Source organism: Panthera leo, chromosome B2, assembly GCF_018350215.1.
Source record: "Panthera leo isolate Ple1 chromosome B2, P.leo_Ple1_pat1.1, whole genome shotgun sequence".
Classification (NCBI taxonomy): Eukaryota; Metazoa; Chordata; class Mammalia; order Carnivora; family Felidae; genus Panthera; species Panthera leo.
Window position 1 is genome coordinate 57951878 of NC_056683.1, and position 26927 is coordinate 57978804.

At 34.9% G+C, this 26927-nt stretch overlaps 1 protein-coding gene and 3 pseudogenes across 1 annotated transcript in view; 3 read left to right on the forward strand and 1 right to left on the reverse strand.

Annotated features, from left to right (window-relative positions):
- Nucleotides 1-26927, reverse strand: part of EYS (eyes shut homolog) — a 1768122-nt gene that overhangs the window by 764007 nt on the left and 977188 nt on the right. The window contains 2 exon segments of the mRNA XM_042939126.1: nt 5447-5571; nt 16009-16133. Of these exon segments, the coding sequence (XP_042795060.1) occupies nt 5447-5571; nt 16009-16133 (250 nt within the window).
- On the forward strand, nt 20250-21378 carry LOC122219254 (annotated as a pseudogene).
- Nucleotides 21453-22387, forward strand: LOC122219255 (annotated as a pseudogene).
- On the forward strand, nt 24090-24931 carry LOC122220057 (annotated as a pseudogene).

Here is a 26927-nt window from a genome sequence, read left to right on the forward strand (position 1 = left end):
TCTTTGGTATGATGTTGAAACTAATGAATTTTTACATTATTTTGAGGATCTAGTGTAGTGCTCTGCACACAATATATGTGCAGAATACGTTAAGGCAAAGCATCAAATTTCTTTTAAAACAAATGTTCTTGTTTGTTTCTTTGTTTGTGTATTCAAGTGTTTGCATACGGACCTGTCTTCTTTTCCATAATTTGAATGTTAAGAACAGTGTGTGTTCCTATATACGGTACATGATTTCCAAGTACTTTGCTATGGTGAGTGTCCAAAGGATATGCTGTTTTTTTTAGATGTGTTTTGACTGATCAAATGTATAAATAACTTGAGCTCAAATATGAATAAATATAAAAAGCAATAAAACATCTCTTTAAAAAAAAGAAATTATGAGTTTAAGAACTATACTTCTGCTTCCTTACTTCCTATATGGAGACACACATATTTTAATTATTTAATAGGCGAATAATGGGATCTTGAACACAATAAATACTTGTAAATATTCATTAACAACATCAATGACTTTATATCATGAAAAATAAACAACAGAACTCTAGACAAACGTAAAATCAAACAGTCTATCTTGCTATCCTGTGTCTTGCTTTCAGGTCTATTTATAAGATGACATTTAAAAATAAGAAATTGCAAATAGACTGGACTGCTGTAGAACTCAGAGCATTTTTTCCTTATTCAGAAAACAGATTTTCCTCCCCTCTCCTCCATTTTGTTGAAAAGAAATACAGCTTCTATACTACATAAAGATTCGTTTTAATTTAAAGAATGCAATTAACACTTTTGTTGACCATCATTTGCAAAATGCAATAAGTATGACCCATTGACAGTCATTGGTTAATGTATGGTATGGATCAATATTGCCTGGTGAAATTCATTTACTGAGGAAAAAATGAGCAATGCTGATCAAATAAAAGGAGGAAGATCACTTGTCTTGAATTTTCTTAGCAAGCTTAGGATATTCAAAAAGTTGTGTTCTGTCATTTAATTCTTTTGCAGAGCATTTGAATTTTAGAATAATATCAGCACTTTATGTTTTGATTCACTTTTACAATCAGTTCTGCTAAAAAGAATAATCCACACTAATTATCAGTTTGTCAGAGACTGTCACAGCCCTAAACATTATAAAAAACCCGAGAGTTCAGGTCTTTCATATTATCTACTAAAATTTAATTCTTAGAAATACAGAAAAAAAGAGATTACTATCCCCCTATCCAGCAGGGGCTATTTAATTCTCAAATTACTCTTCATTATCAAACAAATAATAATTGCAGTAATATTAATTTTCTCTAATCACATAAACATGCAGCTGAGTTAACATTTTTATATGGCAATGTAATTAGTGAGAGTTTTTAAATAAAATAGCCTAAATAGAAAGAATATAGAATGTGGCATTTTTCTGAAGATCTATTTGAATAAGGACATCAGAGAGAAGGTAACATAAACAGACTTAATGTAAAGAGAATTGCTATAAATTATTTTAATAAAAGGCTTAGTAGTTTGTAATAAGGTCTGCTGTATCAAGTCATATTCAGAAATTCAATGCTCGGATATCCCCATTAATCTGATATATTTTAATGCACTTTAACACAGATTACATGTGGTATCAACTGGTATACTTATTTGTGCAAGATGATTTATAATTTTTTAGTTTCTACAATTTGGTGGGGAATTGGATGCCAGATAAATTGGCATCTTTTCCATAAAAATGTCTAGCAACTCTGGAAAATGGAACAATCATTTGAGGTGAGATACCTGGGAAACATAATTAGAAAAAGGAAATGAGTTTTTTAAAAGACACACTGAATTTCATGAATGGAGGAAAATTCACCTAATTTCCTTATTAAATATGTCCCTTAAAACAGCAATAAAACTTTTGGTTTCTGGTCTAGCTTGCGAGAAGCTTGCAAGTCATCCTTCCCTTCTTCATAAACATAAAAAGCTGAACAAACTAAAAATCAAGAACTCTCCTTAGACCCATCAGAGAATTGAAGTCACAAGGAAAACTGCTCTCTGCCAAATTAGTGGGGCAGTCAGGTAGATACAGAGAATCATAGCTCACCAAAACAGACACTCAGGAGCAGAAACCACTGCTGGAGCGAGTAGCAGAGCACGAGAGCACACTGTAATTCTCAAAATGCTGGACAATCTTGAGAGTTCAAAACTCCAGAGGTGTCCAGTCTTAGGGGATCCTCCATAACTTTCCTAAGTTTTACCTCCACGTCCTCACAGTGAAGATAGGAGAAAAATCCCTTTGTGCTTCCAACAGAGGGAGAGAATAACCATTTTGAAATTCTGCCAGAATATTATGTTCTTCTTAGCAAGGCCTGAGCTGAAGGAAAACTATTTTACCAGAGCCTAATCAATCTGGGAGAAAGGAAATACCCAGTTCTAGCCTCCTGAAGTTTTCTTGTTGCGTCTAAGGGAGAGGAGGACTGAGAAGCACATGTGAACGTCACAGCCCAGGGGTGAGGCACAGTCTCACTAGAAGTCAGACCTAATCATAGAACTCTTGAAAGCTTCTCCTCCCTCCACATGTTAACTACATCAATAGAGGTCTCTTGTAATAACAAGGGGTATAACTAAAAGAGCTACACATCTCATGTCTATTTAAGAAGTCCTAAGAAAACCCAGTGATTACGGGGAAGATAAAAACAAGGTGATATCAGCAGAAAACTTTAGCCTCTGACACCTAATAGCTACAGCAAACAGCAAACATGGCCTGACTCCTAGCCAAATGAAAATAAAGTCTTACACTAAAGATCTATTTATCTCAGTTACTTAGACCCAGGACACCATGTCTGGCTATAAATATAAAATTATGAGGCACATTACAAGATGAAAAGTACAATTTGAAGAGACAGAAGAAGCACCAAAATCAGACTCAGGTATGGGAGAGATTTTGCAATTATCAGACTAGAAATTTAAAACAACTATGATTAACATGCTAGGACTTTGATAAAACAATTTCAATTTCAATGACGACCAAAATAAAAAATATATGTTATATTCTGTGCTGTTAAGGATACTAAAATTATACCAGCTTGAGTTCACAGCCTATCAGAGTGGACAGAGAAATAAGCAAATATTTTACTAGAACATGTTAACTGGTGTAATATTTAGTCTCTTTCTGCCTATTCTGCTGCTAGAATGCCATGCCCTATCCTCTCTGTGAATTGTCAATTATTCCCTATGTCCACTGTTTTCATGTTCACCAAACTCTACATGCACACTTAATCCTAATCCTAATACAAATAAATTTACTTGTCTTCTAATCCATTGAACTGCTTTGTTTCTTAAGATTCTCTCAAATTTTATACCTTTCTGTGAATGACATTCTTTTAAAGAATATAAGAAATTAAAGAAGTTTGACATCAGGATTATGATTCTTATTTTTTTTTCATATCCCATTTACTCTCAGGATTAGTTGTAAAAGGGAGAAAATAAATTTAAGGCAATTTTTCAATGATCTTATACATTTGTCATACCTGTTTCCAAAATAGTTTTGTCATTCTCTTATTTCAATATTTAGGATTCTAACTTGGCAGTAAAATTTCTGTCATTCAACAAAGACTTTAAACATTTTCTTTGATTTTCTTATAGTTCTTCAAAATATTTTGCGTTTTATTCCTATTGATAATTTATGTTCTATTTTCAAGTATATACTTTTAAGTATATCTAATTTTAAATGTCTGTACTGTTAGACCATTGATATGTATAACATTTAAATATTAAATTATTTTTCAATAAATCAAATTTCCTCTATCTTTATCTACTCATTTTAGAACATGACTAATGCATTAACAAAGTTGAATCTCCCTTACAGCTTTTTACCCACTCTCTCTTATAATAGTAAGGTTTTTTTTTAGTTCTGTTTTAGCTTTAAAGTATTTGAGAAAGTAAGTATAAGAATATTAATTTCAAATTAACTTATTAAATGCCTTACTAAAATATAGATGACACTTCCTTCTACTTAGTAGACTTGTGGTTTTATAAAACCACATATTTTTCAAGATTTTTATATTTTCAATATATACTAATATATAAGTATACTAATATACAAGTATTAATTGATTCACATTCCAATGTGAAAAGTTATATCCCAGGGTATTAACTATTGAAAGAAATTTTCAGGGTACTTGGTAGTAAATTCTTTGTGTTCAATAAAAACACTTATGAAATGACGATTTATTTTCTATATACCAGTCTGTATTGGCAGGAGAATTTAGTTAAAAAATAAAGGATTTATTTCAGATTTTTTTCTTTCTACTATCTCTTTGAGGAAGCCAACATTGGTATAATCTGAGGCATCATAAAATTAACTTCTTGTCACCAAATACTTTCCACACTCACGTATCAGAGTGCCTAAAATTCTTCCCCAAAGATCGTCCTTCTGTGATCACTAAGAAAAACACCCTTCCCCAGAGCAGAACCAGGGTAGGAGGACTCTAAAAATTCAGGAAGGTGGCAGTTCTGGTTTAGCTTATACATATCCCTTTCAGCCAGATGAACCTTGGGAATACCCTCAAAAGGGAAGAGTATCTGACTGAAGCACAGGCTTTCTCAAATTATTTTGTTTTGATGACAGTTACTGACCATTTTCTATTCAATTCCTTGACTACTTCTGGAGACTCCTACTTCTGACTCTTCCTTTCTCATCTTCCAGCTCTAAGGAGTCTGGTTCTACCCATACTTGTGCATCTTTCTTAGGCACTGGGCAGGTCTCATCTTCCTTTTAATTGTGATTCCTTAATCTTGCACTGGGTCATCTAACTGTGTGTCCTCTCTAATTATGGAGCCTTAATCTCATTTTAGACTGGTCTATCTTTTAATGACATTTATAAACATATATTTAAAATTCCTGACATCATAGTCTTGCCAATTGCTGTTCCCTTACTATATTCATGTGCTGTGGTCAGTTTTAATAAAGGATTGTGGTCAGAAGCTATTTTTTAATAGAGACATTGCTACCAAGGTAAGTCTATTCCAGTGCTAATGGAGTTCGGGCCAGTCCAGACTTGCAAAGAAAGCAGATTCATTCTCCCTGGACATACAATACTCTAAGCCCAACTCTGGAAGCAGTGCTATGCCCTTGGGCAAAATAGAGGTTCTGCCAAGACTCTGACAATATTAAGTAATTTCTTTACTGGCATCCTCCTTCCAAATGCATTAAAACATTAAAGGACAATACATTAAGTGACTTGCACCTTAGTGTGAATCAATTTATCAGAATGCTTTTCTCCTGAAAGGAAAGGCTGAGGGTGGTTGTGATGAATGGACAAGAAAGGAAAAGGGAATGCTGAGAAGCAGCATGTATAGTCAGAGAAAGAAACACTAATATTAACTTTTCCAACCTAATTTCTCACCAAAGAATTTTCTATTATTCACCATATTTCAGAAGCAATGAAAAAAGTATCACAACAAAACCACCAATAGTCTTTACCACAAATCCAGATATGCATAAACATTCTGAGCCAAAGTCAGGTTCATTTTCTATGCGTATTCCATGCATACATAATTTGGAAATGCACTCCTCAAGTCCATTATCACAGTGATGTCCTGACCACCCTGTTAAACACAATCACAAAACATATATTCAATTTTTAATAATAATATAATAAATAGCTTATGTATAGTTAACAATACTCTTACTATTTTTTATAATTATACTTGATGTTTTATATAAATTATCACAGTTTATCTTCATAATCATTCTATCAGGTAGTATTATTATTATCTCTATTTAGTAGATGAGAATATTAAACTTAGAGAATATAAATAATTTCCCCTAAAATTACACAGTTATATAAAAATGGAAGCAAAGCATATGTAAAATAAAGTTTTGGCTTGTACCTATCATGCCGTTCTACATCACCTATCCAAATATCTTTATTTTACCTTGGAATAAATACATAGAAGGTAATGGAATAAACAGATTTCATACTTCCATTTAATATGAATCTTAAACTCAAAGGAAAGCAATTATTCCATATTCCTGGATATAAAATGTTTTCTTGTAATACTTGTAGCATTTTACAGTAAGTATTTCTTATGCTGTACTTCTATAGAATTTAAATAATATGTCTATGTTCAGCTCATTATCAGCTGTAAGAATGCTTAAACATTGTAATATTCCAAATTAAAACATTGTGTGTTTGCCCTTTTTCTTTGGCTTTTGCCATTATTTTATCACCAACCTATCAGCCAACATTGCTAAGCTATCCACAAGATAATATTAAAACTATAGTTTACTAGTTATACATTAAGAACACTTTTAAAAATCATTGATTTTTTCCTATAAGGGATCTATTTACAATGATCCTTAATACGTTAGGAACACTTTAACTTGAAAATACCATTCTACATAGGGACAATAAGTCTTTAGAGGCAGCTGTTACTAGCTGCCTATCTATACTATAATTGTATACTGCCTATGTATACTATAATGCATACTGTAATTGCAATATTCAAGCCTTATTTTTCTATGTATTATTCAACAGCATTTAATCTGACCCTGGCTATCGGGAAATGCATTCTTATTCTTGTTCCTGCTTAGCAATATAGTCTCACTGTTCCTCTTTGATAAATTATAAGAGAACAATTACATAAGTATTCTGAGGTGCTTAGAAGTGATTTAATGCAAAACAGCATTGTAAGAAGAAAAATACAACACGAGTTTAAAAGATTTGGCAGAGTCCAGATCAAACTTAGAATGAGGTGCCAAAAGACTAAATTTACCAAATCCACATCCAAGACTCTTTTCACTTCACTTCATAATGCTCTTTCATATGCTGAGTTGATTCTGTAGGCAACTCTACTATGGAGGCTATAAAAGGTGATACAGAAAAAAAAACATTTTTGCAGGGCTTATAAAAAGCCACTATGACCAGTCTCTCACAAGGTTGAATATCCAACATATTGTTGAACATAAAATCATATTCCATAAAAATACTTACATTGATTAACTATTCTTGTAAAAGTCAAATACATACAAACTTAATAACATTGCTTAGCGATATACATATATATAATAAAGCTCTAAAGAAGAACAGTAGGGAACGTTGAATATAAAGCTCAGAAAAGTCACTCTAGGGTAGGGGGATATTAATGTATTCAGTGAGTAATATAGATGAGGCTGGAATTACTGCTAATATTCTATTCCTTGAAGCCAATGGAAGGTACACAAATGTTTATTATATTGTTTTATAAAATAAATATTCCTTAATTATATATTCTTTTGATTGAATAAAACAGTTCACAATATAGTTTAAACAATTAAAAATGATGATGTATTTTTCCTTTTGCTTCTAATATTATGAAGGACATTACAAAACTTTAAACCATAAGATGAGAACTGTGAAAGAAAAGAAAATCATCATACCAGTTAAAAAGACAAGGAAGACTTTGGAAAGAGATGGAATTTAACTGCACTGAACCAAAGGTAGGTGGGAGGATTTTCAAATGCTGTAGTGAGCTAATGGGAAAATACTGGAGGATACTGGGCTGGGGGAGTGGTTGGTCAAAGTGCTTTGTATATCTGTGTTTGGTACTTGTCACTTATTAACAGTGGGCTCCTAGCTTTCCGCAGACCCTAGTTGGGGAGGGAGAGGCCCTATCCTTTTCTGTAATTACATTTCAAAAGGATGACTCCCTGGTACTTGAGAAAGACATTTCTGGGTTTTAAAATTGGCAAGAGGCTGAAAGAAAGTTTACATTTCAGGGGCAGAGAAAAAAGTTACAATTACTAGTTTTCTAAAGCAAATGCTCTGAAGAAAGGGAGGTCAGGGGCATGGAGTCTTGGGGCCTGTCTAAAGTGCAGTTAAGCTGTGGGGAACATTATGGATGTGTTGCTCAAAAACGACAAACTAGGATACAATATAAGCTAGTCAAGATTTAGCACAGGAAACAGAAACCACTCTAGGTATTCAAGCAAAAAGAGTCTTAATAACCAAGAATAAGATGCTTCCAAAATTATTAGAAGGAAGGGCTGTAGGAGTAACTCTAAGAACCACAGATACGACTCTCTAGGAGATACTACCTCAACCATAATCAGGAAATTGAGAAACATAAAAGCCAACATTGGAATTACTCAGTTTAAGAACTCATTGTACTAAATAAAGGAAGCTGGATTACCAGGAAGCAGCCAGCACTATCTCCCTGGCTGCCCCTTCCTACCCTGAAGCTAGTGATTGAACACTACATTATAGAGTCCCACTGCCATTCCAGATGGTTCTGTATTTTAATACAAAGTCAGAGACTCAGAAAATCTCACGTGTCCATGATCTCATCCACCATATGAAATTGCTAAGACATCTAGAAATGATCTCCACTAGATCATCTACATTTCACGTATATTTATTATTGATGGAATGCAATTTCTATTCACATCGGCTTCAGTGGAAGACTAGATACTGCAGTTTTTCGTTTTCTTGTCTCTGCAGTACAGAAACCACAATAGACAGTAACGGATGCTGATTGCCAATTATAACCATTAAAATAGATGAATGGTTAAAGAATATGTGGCATACTTATACAATGGAATAAATACAACTTGGCCATAAAAAACAACAAAATCTTTCCATTTGTGACAACATGGATGAACCTGTAACAGCACTTCAAACAGTCTTAAGAGTTAACTTGCTGCAAGTTAACATATTCCTTACTTGCTGACCTAAGTCCCTTGATGTATAACAGAATTAATTTACTTTCTTTGATTTGCAGATCACTGGACTTAAGGAGTGAAGAACCAGAAATTTTCCAGGCCACAGAAGCCAGCAAGTCTGTTTGAAGCAACCTCGGCTGTCTGATTAGCCTACCTATTGTTTAGCAAATTGTTTTTCTTTCTAGGTCACATAGATGATTTTACTTAACTCCCTTTGTGTATCCGAAGACCTTGCTGACCTTCACAGAAAGAACAGAGTAACAGTACTCTGTGTAACAGAGTACTGTTACACATCACAAAACACAAACAGAAACCCCCCCTTGCTCAACTCTGGAGAACTGAGAAAATGTAGCTGGCATCATTGAGTCTATATGAAATCAAGAAATATTGTAGGCCACTGTACTCCCTTTGCTAATTAAGTTCCCTAAATTCCTTTAAAAACCCTTGGGCCAGGTGGAAACCTCTGGAGACAAGAGTCTGCCTTCTCCCTAGGTTGCTGGCCTCCTGAATAAAGCTCAAATTCCTTTCCAATCAAAAACTTGTCTCTTGAGTAATGGCCTTTCAAGGGAGGGATAGCCAAACTTGGGTTTGGTAACAGACCTATAAGCTAAGTAAAATAAGTCAAATGGAGAAAGACAAATACTGTATGATTTCCACTCACATGGAATTAAAAACAAAACAACAAGTAAGCAAAATAAAATAAAAACTCATAGATATAGAGAAAAGACTACTGGTAAAGAGACGAAGGAAGTTGGGGGTGGGCAGAATGGATAAAGAGGGTCAACTGTATGGTGATGGATGGTAATGAAACTTGAGGTGGTGAGGTGGTGATCATTTTGTAGTGTATACAGATGTTGAATTTTATTTTATTTTATTTATTTATTTTTTATTTATTTTTATTTTTTTCCAATATATGAAATTTATTGTCAAATTGGTTTCCATACAACACCCAGTGCTCCAGATGTTGAATTTTAAAGTTGTATATCTCAAATGTATATAACAAAATGTTTTAACACAAATATTAATCATAATTTGAGTCTATTATCTCAAATATATGTGCTTTGGTTACTAAAGGTCAGTGGAAAATAATTTATAGCATTTTATCTTGTTGCTAGAAAAGATGTTTCTTTTATATGTATATATAATGAATATATATTTAACATACATAGTTATATGCAATTATATATATATACATATATATACACATATGTATATATATATGTATATATACACATGTATACATACATATGTGTATATATATGTATATATATGTGTATATATGTATATATATATGTGTGTGTGTGTGTGTGTGTATATATATAAAATTGGATTAGATTCAGATCTTCTTCCAGGGAGCCAGTCTTTGAAGTCAAAATTCTTTCAGCTTCATAATATGCATTAGGAAAAAAAAAAGGTAATGAAGAGAGATGGAAACTAGCAATGTAAAAAATAGTGAATAAAATTAGCTTGTATTTTTTAAATTTTTGGTGGATGTGGTATATTCACAGGCCCCAGAACTGGCTACTTGCTGTGAAAGCTGAGGCAAGTTACAAGATCTTGCAAAAGGAAATAGCCATGTACCTACTTCATAAACTTATGGTGAGATTTGAGTGAAATGATCTGTGCAAATTCTAAACACAGTACATAGTAATTTTTTTTTAAAGAAATGTTGGCTACTATTATTTGCTCCTGGTGCCATGCTGAACAAACTCTATGGATGAGTTTATTTTCCAATTTTGTGAATGAAGAAACGGATACTTTGAAAAGTAAAATTTACATGGGCTAATGGGCTCAGACTGTCTCATACAAAAATAATATATCTTAACTATAATTCTATGTTTAGTGCTTTACAATGTTTTAGGTGATTTCCTCCCCCCCCCCCCAATTTTATCATGAAATTGAGAATCAGAGGGTTTTACCAGGTCACAAAGCTGGGATTTGAACTTTATTCTACCCAGATTCCAGAAGTTCTTTGCTCAGCACCTTGCTTGAGTACACTTGGGATTGTGGCATTTGGGAGGAGCTTATGTATGTAAATAATGCTTTTTCACTAGTTTTGTTTTGTTTTGTAAAAATATAACAAAGTAAATAAATAAGATGATGTCCTTGTAGTGGTGTGGGCAAGGTGATAATAAGAAATGAGAACCAATTAAGGGAATATAAAACAGACAAATGAAAATTTGGTGGGTAAGATTAAAAAAAAAGGTTTAGAAGCAGAGAAGAAGAAAACATTCCTTGAATCCTCTGTAGTTTGATGTCCATATGTAATAAAGTAACCAGATATTCAGAAAATAGTTTTCATTAGCAATCCAGAAAAGTAATCAAATCATTATGGTGTTAAACTCAGTACTAATCTATTATTTTCATATTCAGTAGAAATTAAGTGCTTCCAGAATAAATCATATCAAATAATGAGGATATAAAATAAAAAAGAGAATTTAGATGTCAGATTGTAATAAAAATAAGAACAAATTAGACTAATTTTAAGTTGATTACAAGTTTTGAAGTACATATACAACTAGAAACACTGACCTGTTTTAATACTACCATTCTCTGCTGTAACATAGCAGTTATAATAGTTAGAGTTTATTGATGAAAATAAAAGTCACTATTTGAAAGATTTATATATTTTACTTTCATTTCCTTTTCCCTCTCAGCACCAAGTGCTAATCTGGGGAAATAAAATAAAATTAAATTAAAACCTAAACCTAAAATAATTCTGTCTTACTAGTTAATGTATTATTCAGTAATTGAATGACAAATTAAAATCATTTTTTTCTTAGTCTAATTCTAGAATATGTAGAATTGATTTTTACATCTAAATCTTCATGACAATACAATAGTATACTTTCTTTATTTCATATTAATGATATTTCACTTTTTCATGGGTCTTGATTAAAAAAAGGATCATTATGTATCTCTTCTGTTCTGAATACAAAAGCCATATCCCTGAGTTATTAATTGTGAGTATTCATGGAAGAAACTATTTGTTTTTGTTTCTGCGTTTCGTTGCTCCAAGGACAATGCAGCATTTCTGTTTCAAAATGAATAATGCTATTTTAAGAGCAAAATGTGTATCCACAGTTTACATCGTCACCTATATAAACACTATTACATCCCTCCTGAGCATAAAAAGTGTCTGGGCAAAGTGACTGCCCCAGGGGCTGAGAACAACTCTGGGTGAGGCATTCACATTTGCAATACAGAGATTGTTCTCTCAGTTTCAATTTGCTTTTAATGGGATAACTGTGGTTTCACTTACTGGGTATTAAACATTTTTATATAACACTATAAATGTGAATATTGAGGCTAAAACAAAAGTAAGCATGTTTTACTTAATAAAATAATCTGAATACTTGTATTAATACTTCCATGGAAATGAGTTCACTAGCCATTGAATTCACTAAGCGGGCAGAGAAGGAGCTCTGTGATTAGGATTGTCCTGAATGCTGTTCAGGTTATAACCTGCACGATGATCTCATGTGGAGAGGATGAGTGAGTTCTGAGATCAAACCCGTCCTTCCTTGTCAAGTAATGTACCTAGGTATCTTGGAGGAAAGGGCATAATCATCTGTCCCCTTACAGTGAGGGAGGGGCTTGTGGTAACTATAGTCCCGTCTACAATTACACAACATTGGCCAGCATCATAAATGGATTGTACTTTTCAGTAAGCTCTGAACACTCTGTGAGGTTCCACTAGAATACAACTTCTTGGACAGGATTTGGTGGCCCAAAACTAAGTAACATTTAGGGTGTCTTTAACCTACTTATATCAATCCAAATTTCAGTTGTGTTTTACAGATATATCTAGTGAGGAAACTGGCATTTAATTGTTTGAACTCTGTTCTGTTCAGAATATTCCAAGTCCCATATATCCTTATTTGGACTATAAAGTAGAGGAGATGGAGACAAAAGGATAAATTACAAACCTTGAGTTACAGTGAAAGAGTCACCCAAGATTATGACAATGGTGGAAGAGTTGCTACATGAAGACAAAAAAAATCTGATAATTGGTAATATGATGTGAACTCAAGATTTTCAACTGATGAAAATAAAATATGGCAGTAATTTATAGTACTTAACTAATTTAAATTTTTTAAATGTTTACTTATTTTCGAGAAAGAGAGCACAAGCAGGGGAGGAGCAGAGAGAAAGGGAGACAAAGAATCCAAAGCAGGCTCCAGGTTCTGAGCTGTCATGACTCACAGAGCCCGATGCTGGGCTCGAACTCACGAACCATGAGATCATGACCTAAGTGGAAGTCAGATGCTTAACCAAGTGAGCCACCAGGCGTCCCTACAGTACTTAACTAATTTAAAGACAGAAGTAAATATGTAGTGAAGGCAGGCTTCTATCAGACACTGTGTAAGGTAAGGATGATGACATGATGTAGACCAGAGCCTAAGAAAGAATTATCAACATTATTTAAGGCCGGTTTCCTCCATGGATAAGAGAAGAGTGGACCTGTATAAATCAAATTAATTAGCCTGTGTGTCCTTCTGTGACATTTGGAAAAATACATGTTTATATGAACTACTCAGAGAAATGGTAAGTTATCAGTTTTTGCTTATCAAGCTTTTTAGGAGATAATCAGACTGATGTGGGCAAGCAACATTCCTGAAGAAATCTCATAATGGTTAGAATTGCTAACATCTAAGACTAAGCTATAAAACACTGGTAGATCTTACTGGTTAAGTTCCTTTTTTAAAAAAAATGGTTGTCAATTTTATTTATTTTTTATTGTAGTTAGAACATTTAAGGTGATATCTATCCTTTAGCAAGCTGTTAAGTGCTTTTAACCATAGGCACAATGTTGCACCATAGATCCCTAGAACTTATTCACCTGGCATAACTGAAACATTATGGGAAGTTGCTATTCAGTTGAAGGCCCTTCTTCGGGGAACATAAAAAATGAGTGTATAACACCAGGTCAGACTTCCTGGCTCTGAATCTCAGCTTTGCCACTAATGTGCTATGGGAGATTATCCAAAGAATCTGGACTACATTTTCTCACTGGTAAAAGGAGATAATAATAGTACCTTCTACATAAGGTTGTTATAAAAGCTAAATGAGTCAATGCACATAAAATAGAAAGGTGTCCATTTTCTAGTATTGTTATTGTAATTGTAATTTCCAAACACATAAATGTCAAAGTCCTCCCACATTTGGCTGCTTTTAAAATCTAAAATTCAGAACACAAGAAAAAGAAGAACTCAACAATGGGTAGATTTTCAAGGACAAAAATGGTAAAGAAAAGAATGAGAATTATATCAAAACCAATTTATGTTGAGGGTGGAAAAAGGTAGCATGAGCACATTTTGGGAGATGGTGGTTACATGACTGGCTGTAGTGGTAGTTACACAACTTTATGCATTTGTCATAACTAAAGAACTATATGTCAGAGAGTAAATTTTACTATACCCATTTTAAAACCCCTGAAAAAAGAACCCTCAGCTAGCTATGCTAATAAATAAAATGAGGAAGGAATGAAAAGTAATCTTCAAGAGAACAATTATTCTTCAAATAACTTTGGAGGAAAGGTACATCAGTATGATTCAGAGCCTTGCCTGGAAAGAGCCCTTGGGAGCAGGGACAAGGGTCTGGGAGGGTGTCTACAGCATTTTCCAAGAATTTGTTTGGTTGGTTTGTTGCTTACTTGGTCTTTGCTTTTGTGACTAGACTGTGAAGAATCTCAGGCTTGGGGCACCTGGGTGGCTCAGTTGGTTAAGCATCTGACTTTGGCTCAGGTCATGATCTTGCAGTTTGTGGGTTCAAGCCCCGCACTCTGTATCTCTCTCTCTCAAAAATAAATAATAACATTAATTTTTTTTTAAAAAAAGAAAAGAATTGCAGGCTAAGTCAAAAGTACCCGCAAGTTCTGACACCTAGCAAAAACATGGGTATCATTTTTGAGGAAGAAGGTCTTCCACTTTCCACTATGGACTGGTGAGAAGCACTCAGAATGTGGCTTCATTTGAATGCTACACCTGCTTCAGAATGGCTCCATACTTCCAAGTGAATCTACAGTACTATAAATCTTAACCTAGAGCATCAAAACTAATCTAGAAATGGCAAGATACACATATTACCGTAAAAAAGAAACCTAGCAATTATAAGATATATATTGAAATGGTAAAAATGACTCATATAAGTGTTGTGTTTCATAACTGCCTTTGTAAGGTTACATTCATTGCTTGTGGCAACTATTATAGCATTTTAAGTGTTCAGACCTTGATAAAGATATTTTTACTTAAAAGAGACAAGGTTCTGAAATGGTGTTCATTGTTTTAATATCAGAGAATTGAAATGTTTATTCTACTTCTTTTATCTGCAAGAGTTATAATTTTATGTCTAGGTGGCGATTTCAACATTCAGGTAGAAATGCTTTCAGATGCTGTATCTGATCAAATAAAACCTACAGAGTATGCCAAAACAGAGTAGTGTGCTGAGTAAATGTTCAACTTCTCAACAACATGTCAATGATACTCAGTTGATAAGTGTTCCCTAGTTTGTATAATTTCACATAAACAACAGGAGCCCTACTACCCACATGGCTGCCTAACTGTTATGTCCTCAGGGGACCCAAATAACCAGAATCCCAGAACCCAGGGGGTATCAACAAACTGTCTCAAGTCCACTGTGGAGTCTGTAAATGGTGATTGTTATTTTTTAGTGACCAAAAATATACCCCATGTATATTCCTGAGAGCTTATTACTTCTTGAGGAAATTAGGCATTCACCATCTCTTCTGAGTGGATGCACCTGAATGTTGAAGATAAGATGAGTGACAGAAGACACAGGAAAAAAGCAACAAATCTGCAAAGGTAGAAACTAGAAGAAAGAGAGGGGAAAAGATGCATGGACACAAGCTTTTTTAATCAATGTATACTTAAAAAGAATATGACCAAAGGCAGAAATGGCCAAAACACCAATTCTAAATTATTCTTTAAATAAAATCAACTTACTAAGCTTGTCCATCTCTATACTGACCCTTGTTGGAGGTAATAATGATTTCAATATTGATAAGAGCTAACATTTATAAAGGACCTGCTGTGTGCCAGGCACAACTGACATAAAGATCACGATTATGAAGTTTACACAAATGTAGAAAACACTTGTAGTAAGATATACTCTAAACACTAGGATTTCCTGCTAATAGCCTAAGTGATTGGTTACTAGCATCATAGAACATCCATTTCATATTTTTTAAGTGTGTTCATTGCTTAAAACTTGGTTGATAATTAATGTCATTGGTTGAGGATATTGTCAAAATCGTATGCACACATACATAAACATATTTTTTAAATGTATTAAATACACATTATTATTTTTTCAATAATTACCTTGTTGACATTTGCAAATATATCCATTGATGTGATCTCCACAGTTTGCACCATTTAGACATGGTGATGAAGAACATTCATTTATATTAATTTTACAAAATTTTCCAGAAAATCCAGGAAGACATCTAAGAAAGAAAAAAAAAAATATATATATATATACACACACACATACATACATATATATAATATATACATGAGTCTATATTATGGAGTTCATATTTTTCAAATTTTTCAAAGTAAAATTAAGCACATGAAGTAGTTCATTATGGTTGGTTTATGAGAACTAATTTAGTTCAATATTTTCAATAAAATTAAGGCCTACTGACTAAAAGCAACCACAACCACAGATAAAGAGGTGGAAAAAGTGCATAAGTATCACAGAGCTCAGTCATTTTAGATATTATTCTTTTCATTCTCTTTCAAGTATATGTAGCTTGATATACATGTTTTATTAAAGTATCTATGCCTGTATTATAGAGATCATTGACTAAAGTTAATTATAAGATCATAAACTTTTAAAATAGTGAAAACCTTGATAGTGTATAAAGTGTTTCACAAATATTTATTTTTTTAAAGTTTTTATTTAAATTCCAGTTAGCGTACAGTATAATATTAGCTTCAGGTGTACAATACAGTAATTCAACACTTATATACAATACCTGGTGCTCATCACAAGAGCACTCCTTAATCCCCATCACCTATTTCACCCATCCCCCACACAGTTTCCCTCTGGTAACCATAAGTTTGTTCACTATAGTTATAAGGTCTGCATCTTGGTTTGCTTCTTTTTTCCCCCTATGATCATCTGTTTTGTTTCTTAAATTCCACAAATGAGTGAAATCCTATATTTGTCTTTCTCTGACTGACTTATTTTGCTTACCATACTATACTCTAGCTCCATCCACATTGTTGCAAATGACAAAGTTTCATTCTTTTTTTATGGCTCAGTAATATCCCATTGTGTGTGAGCATGTGCATGTGTATATATCACATTTTCTTTATCCACACAAATACTTGTGTGGGGAGATTCCCTAGTGACCCCTATTACCCTAAAACCTGGACACATTTAAATTTATAAAATAATTTTAAATTTAGCATATAACTAAAGCCATTATAGAAGGCAATATAACATTTAAAGTATTGGTTCTGCTTATTCTTGGTTTGATAGTGATATTACCTTTCATCTGGAAATTCTCTCATTCAAATGTGTTTTCAGAGATTCAGGAATATACAACTGTACCTTGCCTTGAGGTGATATAAAAGGTTGAACTGTGGTCCCTAAACAGTATGTCCAAGTCCTAATACTTGGTACCTGTGATCATGACCTTATTTGGAAAAAAGGTTTTTGCAGATGTAACCAAGTTAAGGATCTTTGAGAAGAGCTCACCCTAAATTAACCGGGTGGGCCTTAAATTCAAAGACAAGTCTCCTTATAAGAAGAGAAGACACATAGGGAAGAGGGGCATGTAAAGAAGGAGGTGGAGGTTGGTGTCATGCAACTCCAAGTCAAAGACTATGTGGAACTTCTAGAAACTAAAAAAAGGTAGGATTCTCTCCTAGCACCTATGGAGAAAGTGTGATCTGTTGACATCTTGATTTTAGATTTCTCTTCTTTACAACTGTGACCAAATAAGTTTCTATTGTTTTAAGCCACAAGTTTGTAGTAATTTGTTATGTCATCCCTAGGAAACAAATACAAGGAATGGCATTGAGTGCATCTGCTTTGTTTCCTTTTCATATTATTCCTTCAAGGCTAATTTTATACAAACCACTAAAATGTCAGTTGTCAAACCATGGTCTAAGAAATGATGGAGGATATACAAACAATAATTGAAGTGCAATGTTCTGGAGTGTCTGTACTGAGTGCCTACAACATGACAGATCTTTTCTGAATCCTAGAACATATGAAAAAAAATAAATTTTGTGTCTGGCTTCAATATAACCTGCCTAATTGAGAAAATAGAGAAGTAGCAAATTTTATAACATATTAAGGATTATAGTAAAATAATTATAAAATAAAACATATGGACAGGTGCATTTGGCTTTAGGAAGAATATATACAAAGATGAGAATAAGAACAGTGTAGCTTAATCCAGAAATTACAAGAAATTTTAAATGGCTGACACATAATATGTGAAGGCAAGTCTGGGGTGTTGATAGAAAAAAAAGGATAGATTAATAAATGGAGATAAGAGAATTCTATAATTTTAGATTTCAGTTTATACAATAGCTAATATTTACTGAAAACTTATGCACAAGTAACTTTTCTAAGGTCACAGCACTAGCAAATTACATAGTTGGAATTTAAAACCAAAAAGTGTGATTGCGTGGTGCACAGCCTATACTCATTATCCAAATTTGGCTCTTTATTTACAGCACCTGTCTCTACCAAGCCAAAGCTAATAAATAATTATGTATTAAACAATCCAGCATGTTCTAGCAACCCTAGTATGCTACACGCTCACTGAGCCTAAATTGAAGACTCAGTCCTAACAACAAAACCTGTTTTAACTATGTATGGATGTATGAACTCATTTTTCACTAAGAAGTAAAAATCCTTGATAATAAATTACTACTGAGACTACGAACTTTCTTTTTTGTAGCTTCTAGAAACCCAATTCCTTTTAGAGGAAATTCTCTATTGGTGGTGTTCCCCTATAGAAAATAAACAAATTAGGGTTCGTTTTGTTCATGACTGAAGTTTTCACTGCCTTTCCTTTAATATCATAAGTTGTTCTTCAAAAATACTCTTATTAATTTAGATACTTGCCAGCATTATAAGAAATGCCTAGTTATCCACATTCTAATCCATCATCAATATTAATATTATTTTTAAGTTACACTGCAAAGAAAAAACAACTATATGCCTCATAGTTCTTTTGAAGGAAGTAACTTTAACAATTATTTAATAGGTTCTTTTTCTTAAAATAATTTTAGACTTATAAAAAATTTATAGAAGTTTATAGGAAAGTTGCAGGGGTAGTTAAGAGAGTTTCCATATACTCCATACCCAGTTTCCTTTATTGTTAACATCTTACATTAATATGATACATTTGTCATAGTTAATTATCCAATGTTGGTAAAATATTATTATCTAAAGTCTGTATATTATGAGAATTTCCTTAGTTTTTCCCTAATGTTTTTCTCTTTCCTTTTCTTTAAAAAAATTTTTTTTTAATGTTTATTTATTATTGAGAGACAGACACAGAGCGTGAGCAGGGGAGGGGGAGAGAGAGGGGAAGACACAGAATCTGAAGCAGGCTCCAGGCTCCAAGCTGTCAGCACAGACCCGACGCGGGGCTTAAACCCATAAACCGTGAGATCATGACCTGAGCTGAAGTCAGTCGCCCAGCCAAGTGAGCCACCCAGGTGCCCCTCTTTCTTTCCTTTCATTTTCTCTCTTTCTCTCTTTCTTTCTCTTTCTTTCTTTCTTTCTTTCTTTCTCACTCTCTTTCTTTCTTTTCTGTTACAGCCCCTTATCCAGGACACAAGAATATTTAGTTGCCATATCTCCTTAGCTCCTCTAAACTGTGATAGTTTCTTATACTTATTGTCTTTGTTTTAAAGTTTTATTTCATTTGAGAAAAACCAAGACATTGTGAGTAGGGCAGGGGCAGAGAGAGGGAGAGAGAGAATCCCAACCAGTCTCCCCACCACTAGCACAGAGCTGAAATGTGGCTTGAACTCATGCAACCACCAAATCATGACCAGCTAAAACCAAGAGTTGGATGCTTAACCAACTGTGCCACCTAGTTTTCAATTTTTTTTTAATAAACTCCAGAGTTCTGAGAAGTATTTGTTGCTGTCCTTCAACTTGGGCTTGTTTGATGGTATTGTCATGATTTTACTGGTGATAGGAGTATTAGGGATAAAGATAGCAAAACTCATTTTCATTAAGTCATATCAAGTATACCCTTTAGAAGGAAGTAGCCATATACATCCCACACTTAGGGGTGAAGAGTTATACTATATTTCCTTAAGGGGCAAGTATCTACAACATAATTTTTCTTTATTCATACATAAGTTTTGTTTATTGGAATGGTGATGATGATGCTCATCATTGTGAATGTTAAAATGTATTTGTGACTGTAGCTAAATATAAATATGCCATAGAACTGTGAAGTCTATGTAGTTATGTAAACTCAATAAAGAAATCATTTTGGATAATTTACAAAAAAAAAGCCCCCTTTCCCCCCCATCCTGCACCAGAGCGCAGAGCACGTGCTGAGCACACAACTTCTGCCTTCAAGCTGGATTTTCTCCCTGACAAGATGGTTGAGGGCTGCCTGCTAATTCCTGACAGAATTAACAGCACAGCCAACAGATGAAAAGTGCTTTGGATCACTCAGACCAACCAGACCCAGATCCCATTAAGAAGTTTGTTGGACAGATCCCCGGTCCTGGTTGGAAAGGAAGCTGGGAGAACTTTTTGAGCCTTACGGAGCCATCTACCAGATCAGCATCCTCCCCGACTGGAGTCAGAACCCTCCCCAGAGTAAAGGTTGTTGCTTGGTAACATTTTATACAAGAAAAACTGCACTTGAGGCCCAGAATGCACTGCAGAATATTAAAACTTTACCTGGGATATATCATCCCATTCAGTTGAAACCTACAGATAGCGAAAAGTCAGACACCATGGAAGACCGAAAATTGTTCATAGGAATGGTTTTGAAGAAATGTAATGAGAATGATATCAGTGATGTTTTCTCCATTTGGCCAGATAGAAGAATGCCAGATTGTCCCGGGACCCGACGGGCTGAGTCGAGGCTGTGCGTTTGTCACATTTTCTGTAAGGGCAATGGCACAGAATGCAATCAAAGCCATGCATCAGTCTCAGACCATGGAGGGCTGCTCCTCACCCGTCATAGTCAAGTTCGCAGACACTCAGAAGGACAAAGAGCAAAGGCGCCTCCAACAGCAGCTGGCACGGCAGATGCAACAGTTCAACACTGCTGCCTGGGGGAAACTGACAAGTCTGGGCAGACTCACCCCACAGTACCTGGCGCCTCTGCAGCAGGCCACCTCCTCCAGCAACCTGGGTGCGTTCAGTGGCATTCAGCAGATGGCTGGTATGAATGCCCTGCAGTTACAGAACCTGGCAACGATGGCAGCAGCAGCAGCTAAGGCCCAGACCTCAGCCACCACCACCAAGCAAACCCTTTGTCCACCACGAGCAGCACCCCAGGAGCCCTCGTAAGTCCAGTGGCTGCTTCAACCCCCAACTCCAGTGCTGGTGCAGCCATGAATTCTCTGACCTCTCTTGGGACTCTGCAAGGGCTGATGGGAGCCACTGTAGGACTGAATAATATGAATGCACTAGCGAGTACCATCAACAGACATAGCTCCCTGAAAACAAGGGGTTTGATTTGATCACCTGCCTGTCCTTTCCTTGGTCTGCAAAGTAACATACCAGTGGGAATGGCTGTCCTCCTCAGCACGTGCTCATGACTGCTGTGCGAGGTCCTCAGGTCCGTGTGTACGCCTCTCTGCATCCCATCTGTTGTGCTTTGTTGGTATTTTCCCTACATTACCATGAGGGACTACAGACAGACTCTGTTGAATGGCAGAGAAGCTATGACTATGAAGTTCTTGTGTGGAGTCTATGTCATACAAATGTTGTTTCCAGCAAGGACAACAGGCTTAAATTATTTTGTTTTTTATTGTTTGCAGTTGGGGTAATAAAGGTATGTATAGTCCATGGGGAATTAAGAATGTGTCTAGTTTCAAACAGTCCCTACGAAACAGTGTGAACCAGGAAAAGTGTTTACTTAAACCAAAAATCGTGAACAAAGAAACAAACAAAAAATATAACTGTCTTCTGCTTAGCCTGTGCAGGCACAAGCCCACAAGACTGCAGCGGTTGGAGCCGGCCTTCTGAGGCGGGCAGGGTCCGCCCTGCCTCTCTGAAGCCCGCATCTGTCTGCTTGGCAGCTGTCGGCTCCCACCCGGCTCTATCACAAGACAGTTGTTGATCACTGTGAAAATCTGAGGAATGTGCGCTCCCTTGACAAGACATCAAAAAATGTTGGATATGGATTGGTGGGAGCTCCAGCATGTGGTGACTGGATGGAATTACAGATTCAAGTAGATGAAAAAGGGACGACTGTGGATGCCAAGTTTAAAACATTTGGCTGTGGTTCTGCAACTGCCTCATTAGCCACAGAATGGGTTCTGCAACTGTGTCATTAGCCACAGAATGGGTACAAAGGAAGACAGTGGAGGAAGCCCTGACCATCAAGAACTCAGACATTGCCAAGGAGCTCTGCCTTCCCCTCCTGAAGCTGCACTGTTCCATCCTGGCGGAAGATGCAATCCAGGCTGCCTTGGTGATGACAGACTGAAACAAGAATCCAAGAAAAGAGAGGTAGAGAAGAAATGAGCCCTCAGCTAAGCGTCCAGCAGGTCATATACACTGTTTGTCCACCCACCACGCAATCACCGTAGATGTTCAGAAGCCCCTGACACTACAGTAAAAGAGCCCTGAGACATGCACAGCACTTGCTGGTCACATTGTGGCTCTAACGCAATCAAAATACACAGTTTACTTGTTCCAAATCCCGTGCTTTATTTCAGCCCACTTCTATCGCCTTAACCCAGTTTGTGTATATTTTGAATTGTGTGCATGGCCTGAAAACTAAAATCAGAAACGAAGTCTCAAGTATGGTAGTCCACGAAGTACACAAATGCCAAATTTCACTTGAACCTATCTGAGGAAGATTACCAGTAGAAGGCTTTGGTATGATTATTTGATACAGCCAATTACTGTACATAAAACAGATTTGCATACACATATATAATAAAATAATGTAAGACCATTATTTTATTATATGTGTATGCAAATCTGTTTTATGTACAGTAATATACACATAGTTTTATATACATATATATATGTGTGTGTGTATGTGTGTGTGTGTATATATATATACGTATACATATATATATGTATACGTATATATATAAATATTTGGTTCCAGTATAGAAACCCCCATGTTGAGATGGTCGGGAGTGAGAAGAGGTAAGCAAGGATGGCTGGTTTCTCAAGGCTACGTGATAAATTTCACATATATATATAATATATATAATTCATATATATATTGTCTTGAGAGAAAACTGAAGGAGTAGCTAATAGTCTGTTAGGCGAAAGATCATTAAAACAGGTTCTTTGATTACTGATAAAGGTGTGATTTTTGGCAGATTTGTTGGAAGGCGTTTAAAGAAGTGAGTGATATTGGTATAATAAAACTCCTTCTAGGGGTGCCTGGGTGGCTGAGTTGGTTATCTGGCTGACTCTTGATTTCAGCTCATGTGGTGATCTCACTGTGAGTTCCATTACCATGTGGGGTCTGAGCTGGTGCTGAACCTGCTTGGGAGTTTCCCTCTGCCCCTCCCCCCATTCTCAAAATAAATAAACTTAAAAAAAAACCTCCTTCTGTTTCCCTATAGTTATGCATGTGAACAAGGTTTCTCAATGTTTAATCTCTGAAAATGGAATGTAGGAATGTGAAATATATATATATATATATATATATATATATATATATATATATGACATATACATGAAATATATATGCTATATGTTATATATATGTCATATAAATGACATACATATGAGACATATATATGACATATATATGACATACATATGAGACAAATATATATGACATATATATGTGATATATATGACATACAGATGAGACATATATATGTGTGTGTGTGTGTGTGTGTGTGTGTGTATTGTTGCTTGAACATGTATATTATCACCTAGCCTGGAGAAACCAGCAATCCTTGCTTGAACATGTACCTCTTCTTGCCCCGGGCTCATCTCAACATGGGGGTTTCTATACTGGAACTTTACCTGGCATTTGATTCCTATTTTGGGGCCATTTCAATTCTTTACTCCAATCCTACTATTATCTCAAATGGGACATCTCAAAGGACTAATGACTAATCAGCCCATGATCACACATTACTTTGGTGTCATGGATTTGGTATTTTTAAATTTTAGAGGGGAACTTGCTATCACTCATCTATCTATCTATCTATCTATCTATCTATCTATCTATCTATCTATCTATCTGTCATATATATATGACAACCCGTGGCATGTACTCATGAGATGGAAATGCTTATTTCAATGTTGCAGATTCCAAGAAACCTGGATTTGGGGAACTACACCAAGTGTGAAAGCCCACAAGATCTAAAAATCAAAAGCTGCTTCAGATAAACCTTGAACAGTTATGAAATGAAGAAGAAAGGGAACAATTAGACCTGAAACCCCAATGTCAGGGAGACCCCCAGTCATCAAGCCCGAGGTAGACTCTTCTCTTTGCTACAATTACATGTTTCCCATACAAACGCTGGACTGCAAACAGAAAGAGTGGAAGAAAGTTCCAAACAATATCCCTCCAGACATTGTTAAACTTGACTTGTCATACAATGAAATCAACCAGCTTTGACCCAAGGAGTTTGAAGATATTCATGAGCTAAAAAAATTAAACCTCAGCAGCAATGGTATTGAATTCATAGATACTGGTGCTTTTTTAGGATTCACACATTTAGAAGAGTTAGAATTATCAAACAAAAGTCTACAAAACTATGATTGTTGTGTATTAGAAGACTTGTATTTTTTGCAACTCTTGTGGCTCAGAGATACCCTTGGATATGTGACTACAATATCCACTACCTCTACTACTGGTTAAAGCACCACTACAACGTACAATATAATGGCCTGGGATGCAAGATGCCTGAAGAATACACAGGGTGGTTTGTGGGAAAATATGTTCACAGTTACTTTGAAGAATGCCCCAAAGACAAATTACACCCTGAGACATTTGATTAAGGTCGAGAAGATGATGACTGGGAGAAGATTCATAGGGATCATGCAGCAGAGAAGCAAAGTACAAGAATCCCTATAGTAGGATAACTTAGAAATTATTCTGGTTGCAACTAGTTTTGAATTGCTATACCAGTGTCAGAAAACCATATGTTTACATTTTGATTAGCTGTGTTGCCTATTTATGCAGTATCCAGCTAAAGGAAGATTCCCTTAATTATTATTATTATTGCAAGAAATTCTAGCAATCAAAGGAATGCTTTCATCCTGCTTGCCTGCCTGTTTGCAGACCAGCCTTTGGCAAAGACTCCACACAGGTAAACTGCAGGAGTTGGGTCCTACTGATGGCATTGGAATTTCATATGTCCTGTATATATGTTTTTACTGCCTTTTGCAAATAAAATTAAAAAAAAAAACTTGGTTCATTTAATATATATATATGTATATGTATATATGTGTGTATATATATACATATACACATATATATGTAAATATATATATGTATGTAAATATATGTATCATATGTATATGCATTGCTATATATATATGTTATATATATGTAAATATATATAATATATATATGTAAATATATATATATCATATGTATATGCATTGCTAGCTTAAGGAAGAATATATACAACTATATGTGTATATAATAAGCCCTATTATGTATATAAACTTTGCTGAGATTTGAGTGGTATTGTTTTTAATCTATAGATCAAGTCGGGGAGAAAACAAGTTGGGAAGAAATGACATCTTAAAAATATTGAGTGTTCTAATTAGTAAGAAATATTTCTCCATTGGGGTGCCTGGGTGGCTCAGTCAGTTAAGCATCGACTCCTGATTTCACAGGTCATGATCTTATGGTTCATGGGTTCAAGCCCTATATTGGGCTCTGTATTGATAGCGTGGATCCTGCTTGAGATTCTCTCTCCCTCTTTGCCCCTCCCCAGATCATGCTCTCTCTCTCTCTCTCTCAGAATAAGTGAATAAACATTTCTCCACTTACTTAGATTGTGAATAAGAAATATACCTCAATTTATTAGATCATGTTTATTTCATGAGTGTTTTGCAGTTTTCCACATACAGATGTTATAGGTATTTTGTTAGATTTATATATAAGTCTTTTATTTTGGGATGGTTGTTTTGTAAGTGGTATTTGTTTTTTGTTTCTTTCTTTCCAATATACCAATGTTCATTGCTAGAAAGCAATTGATTTTTGTATACCTTATATCTTGCAAACTTGTTAAAGCATCTTATTAGTTCCAGGGGTGGTTTTTGAAAAAAAAAAAAAAAAAAAAAAAAAAAGTAGATTCTTTGGAGTATCCCACAAAGACAATTATACCATCTGTGAATAAAGACAGATCAATTTCTTCTTGTCCTATCTGTAAATATTTTATTAGGTTAAGGAAGTTCCTACTAATTCTTAGTTTTTTGACAGCCATTATCATGAATGAACTTTGACTTTTCTCAGATGATTTCTGTGCATCTAATATTATAATTTATGGTTTTTCTTATTCATCTGTTAATATCATATGGTCAAATGATACATGATATGCTAATATGACTGATATGATTATGTTTTTTAAATTATTTGTGAATATGATTAATTAATTACATAGATTGGTTTATGAATGTTAAACCAGGCTTGCTCTCCTGGCATGATCCCCACTTGTTGATTTCAGGCTTGAATACAGTCCTCTTCTTGTAATCTGCAAATGGCTTATAATTTTAATTTAAACTTTTATCATTAAACTTTTACTCTTTTTGCAAGGTTGTGTCATCTTTATATTCTTAGCTTGAATAATGAAAAGATTCTATACATCCTCTTACTGTTTTGCTTTTTGTTTTAGATAGAGAATAGGAGAGGGGGGAGGGGAAGAGGGGCAGAGGGAGAAAGAGAGAGAATCTCAAGCAAGCTCCAGGCTCAGTGTGGGACCTGATCCCATGACTCTGGGACTATAACTTGAGCCAAAATCAAGAGTTGGATGCTCAACCAACTGAGGCACCCAAGCTCCCCACCCATCTTTAAAATATAGAAATGCATAACAGTTTTTAGCCCTATACTCTACAAAAATATTTATAC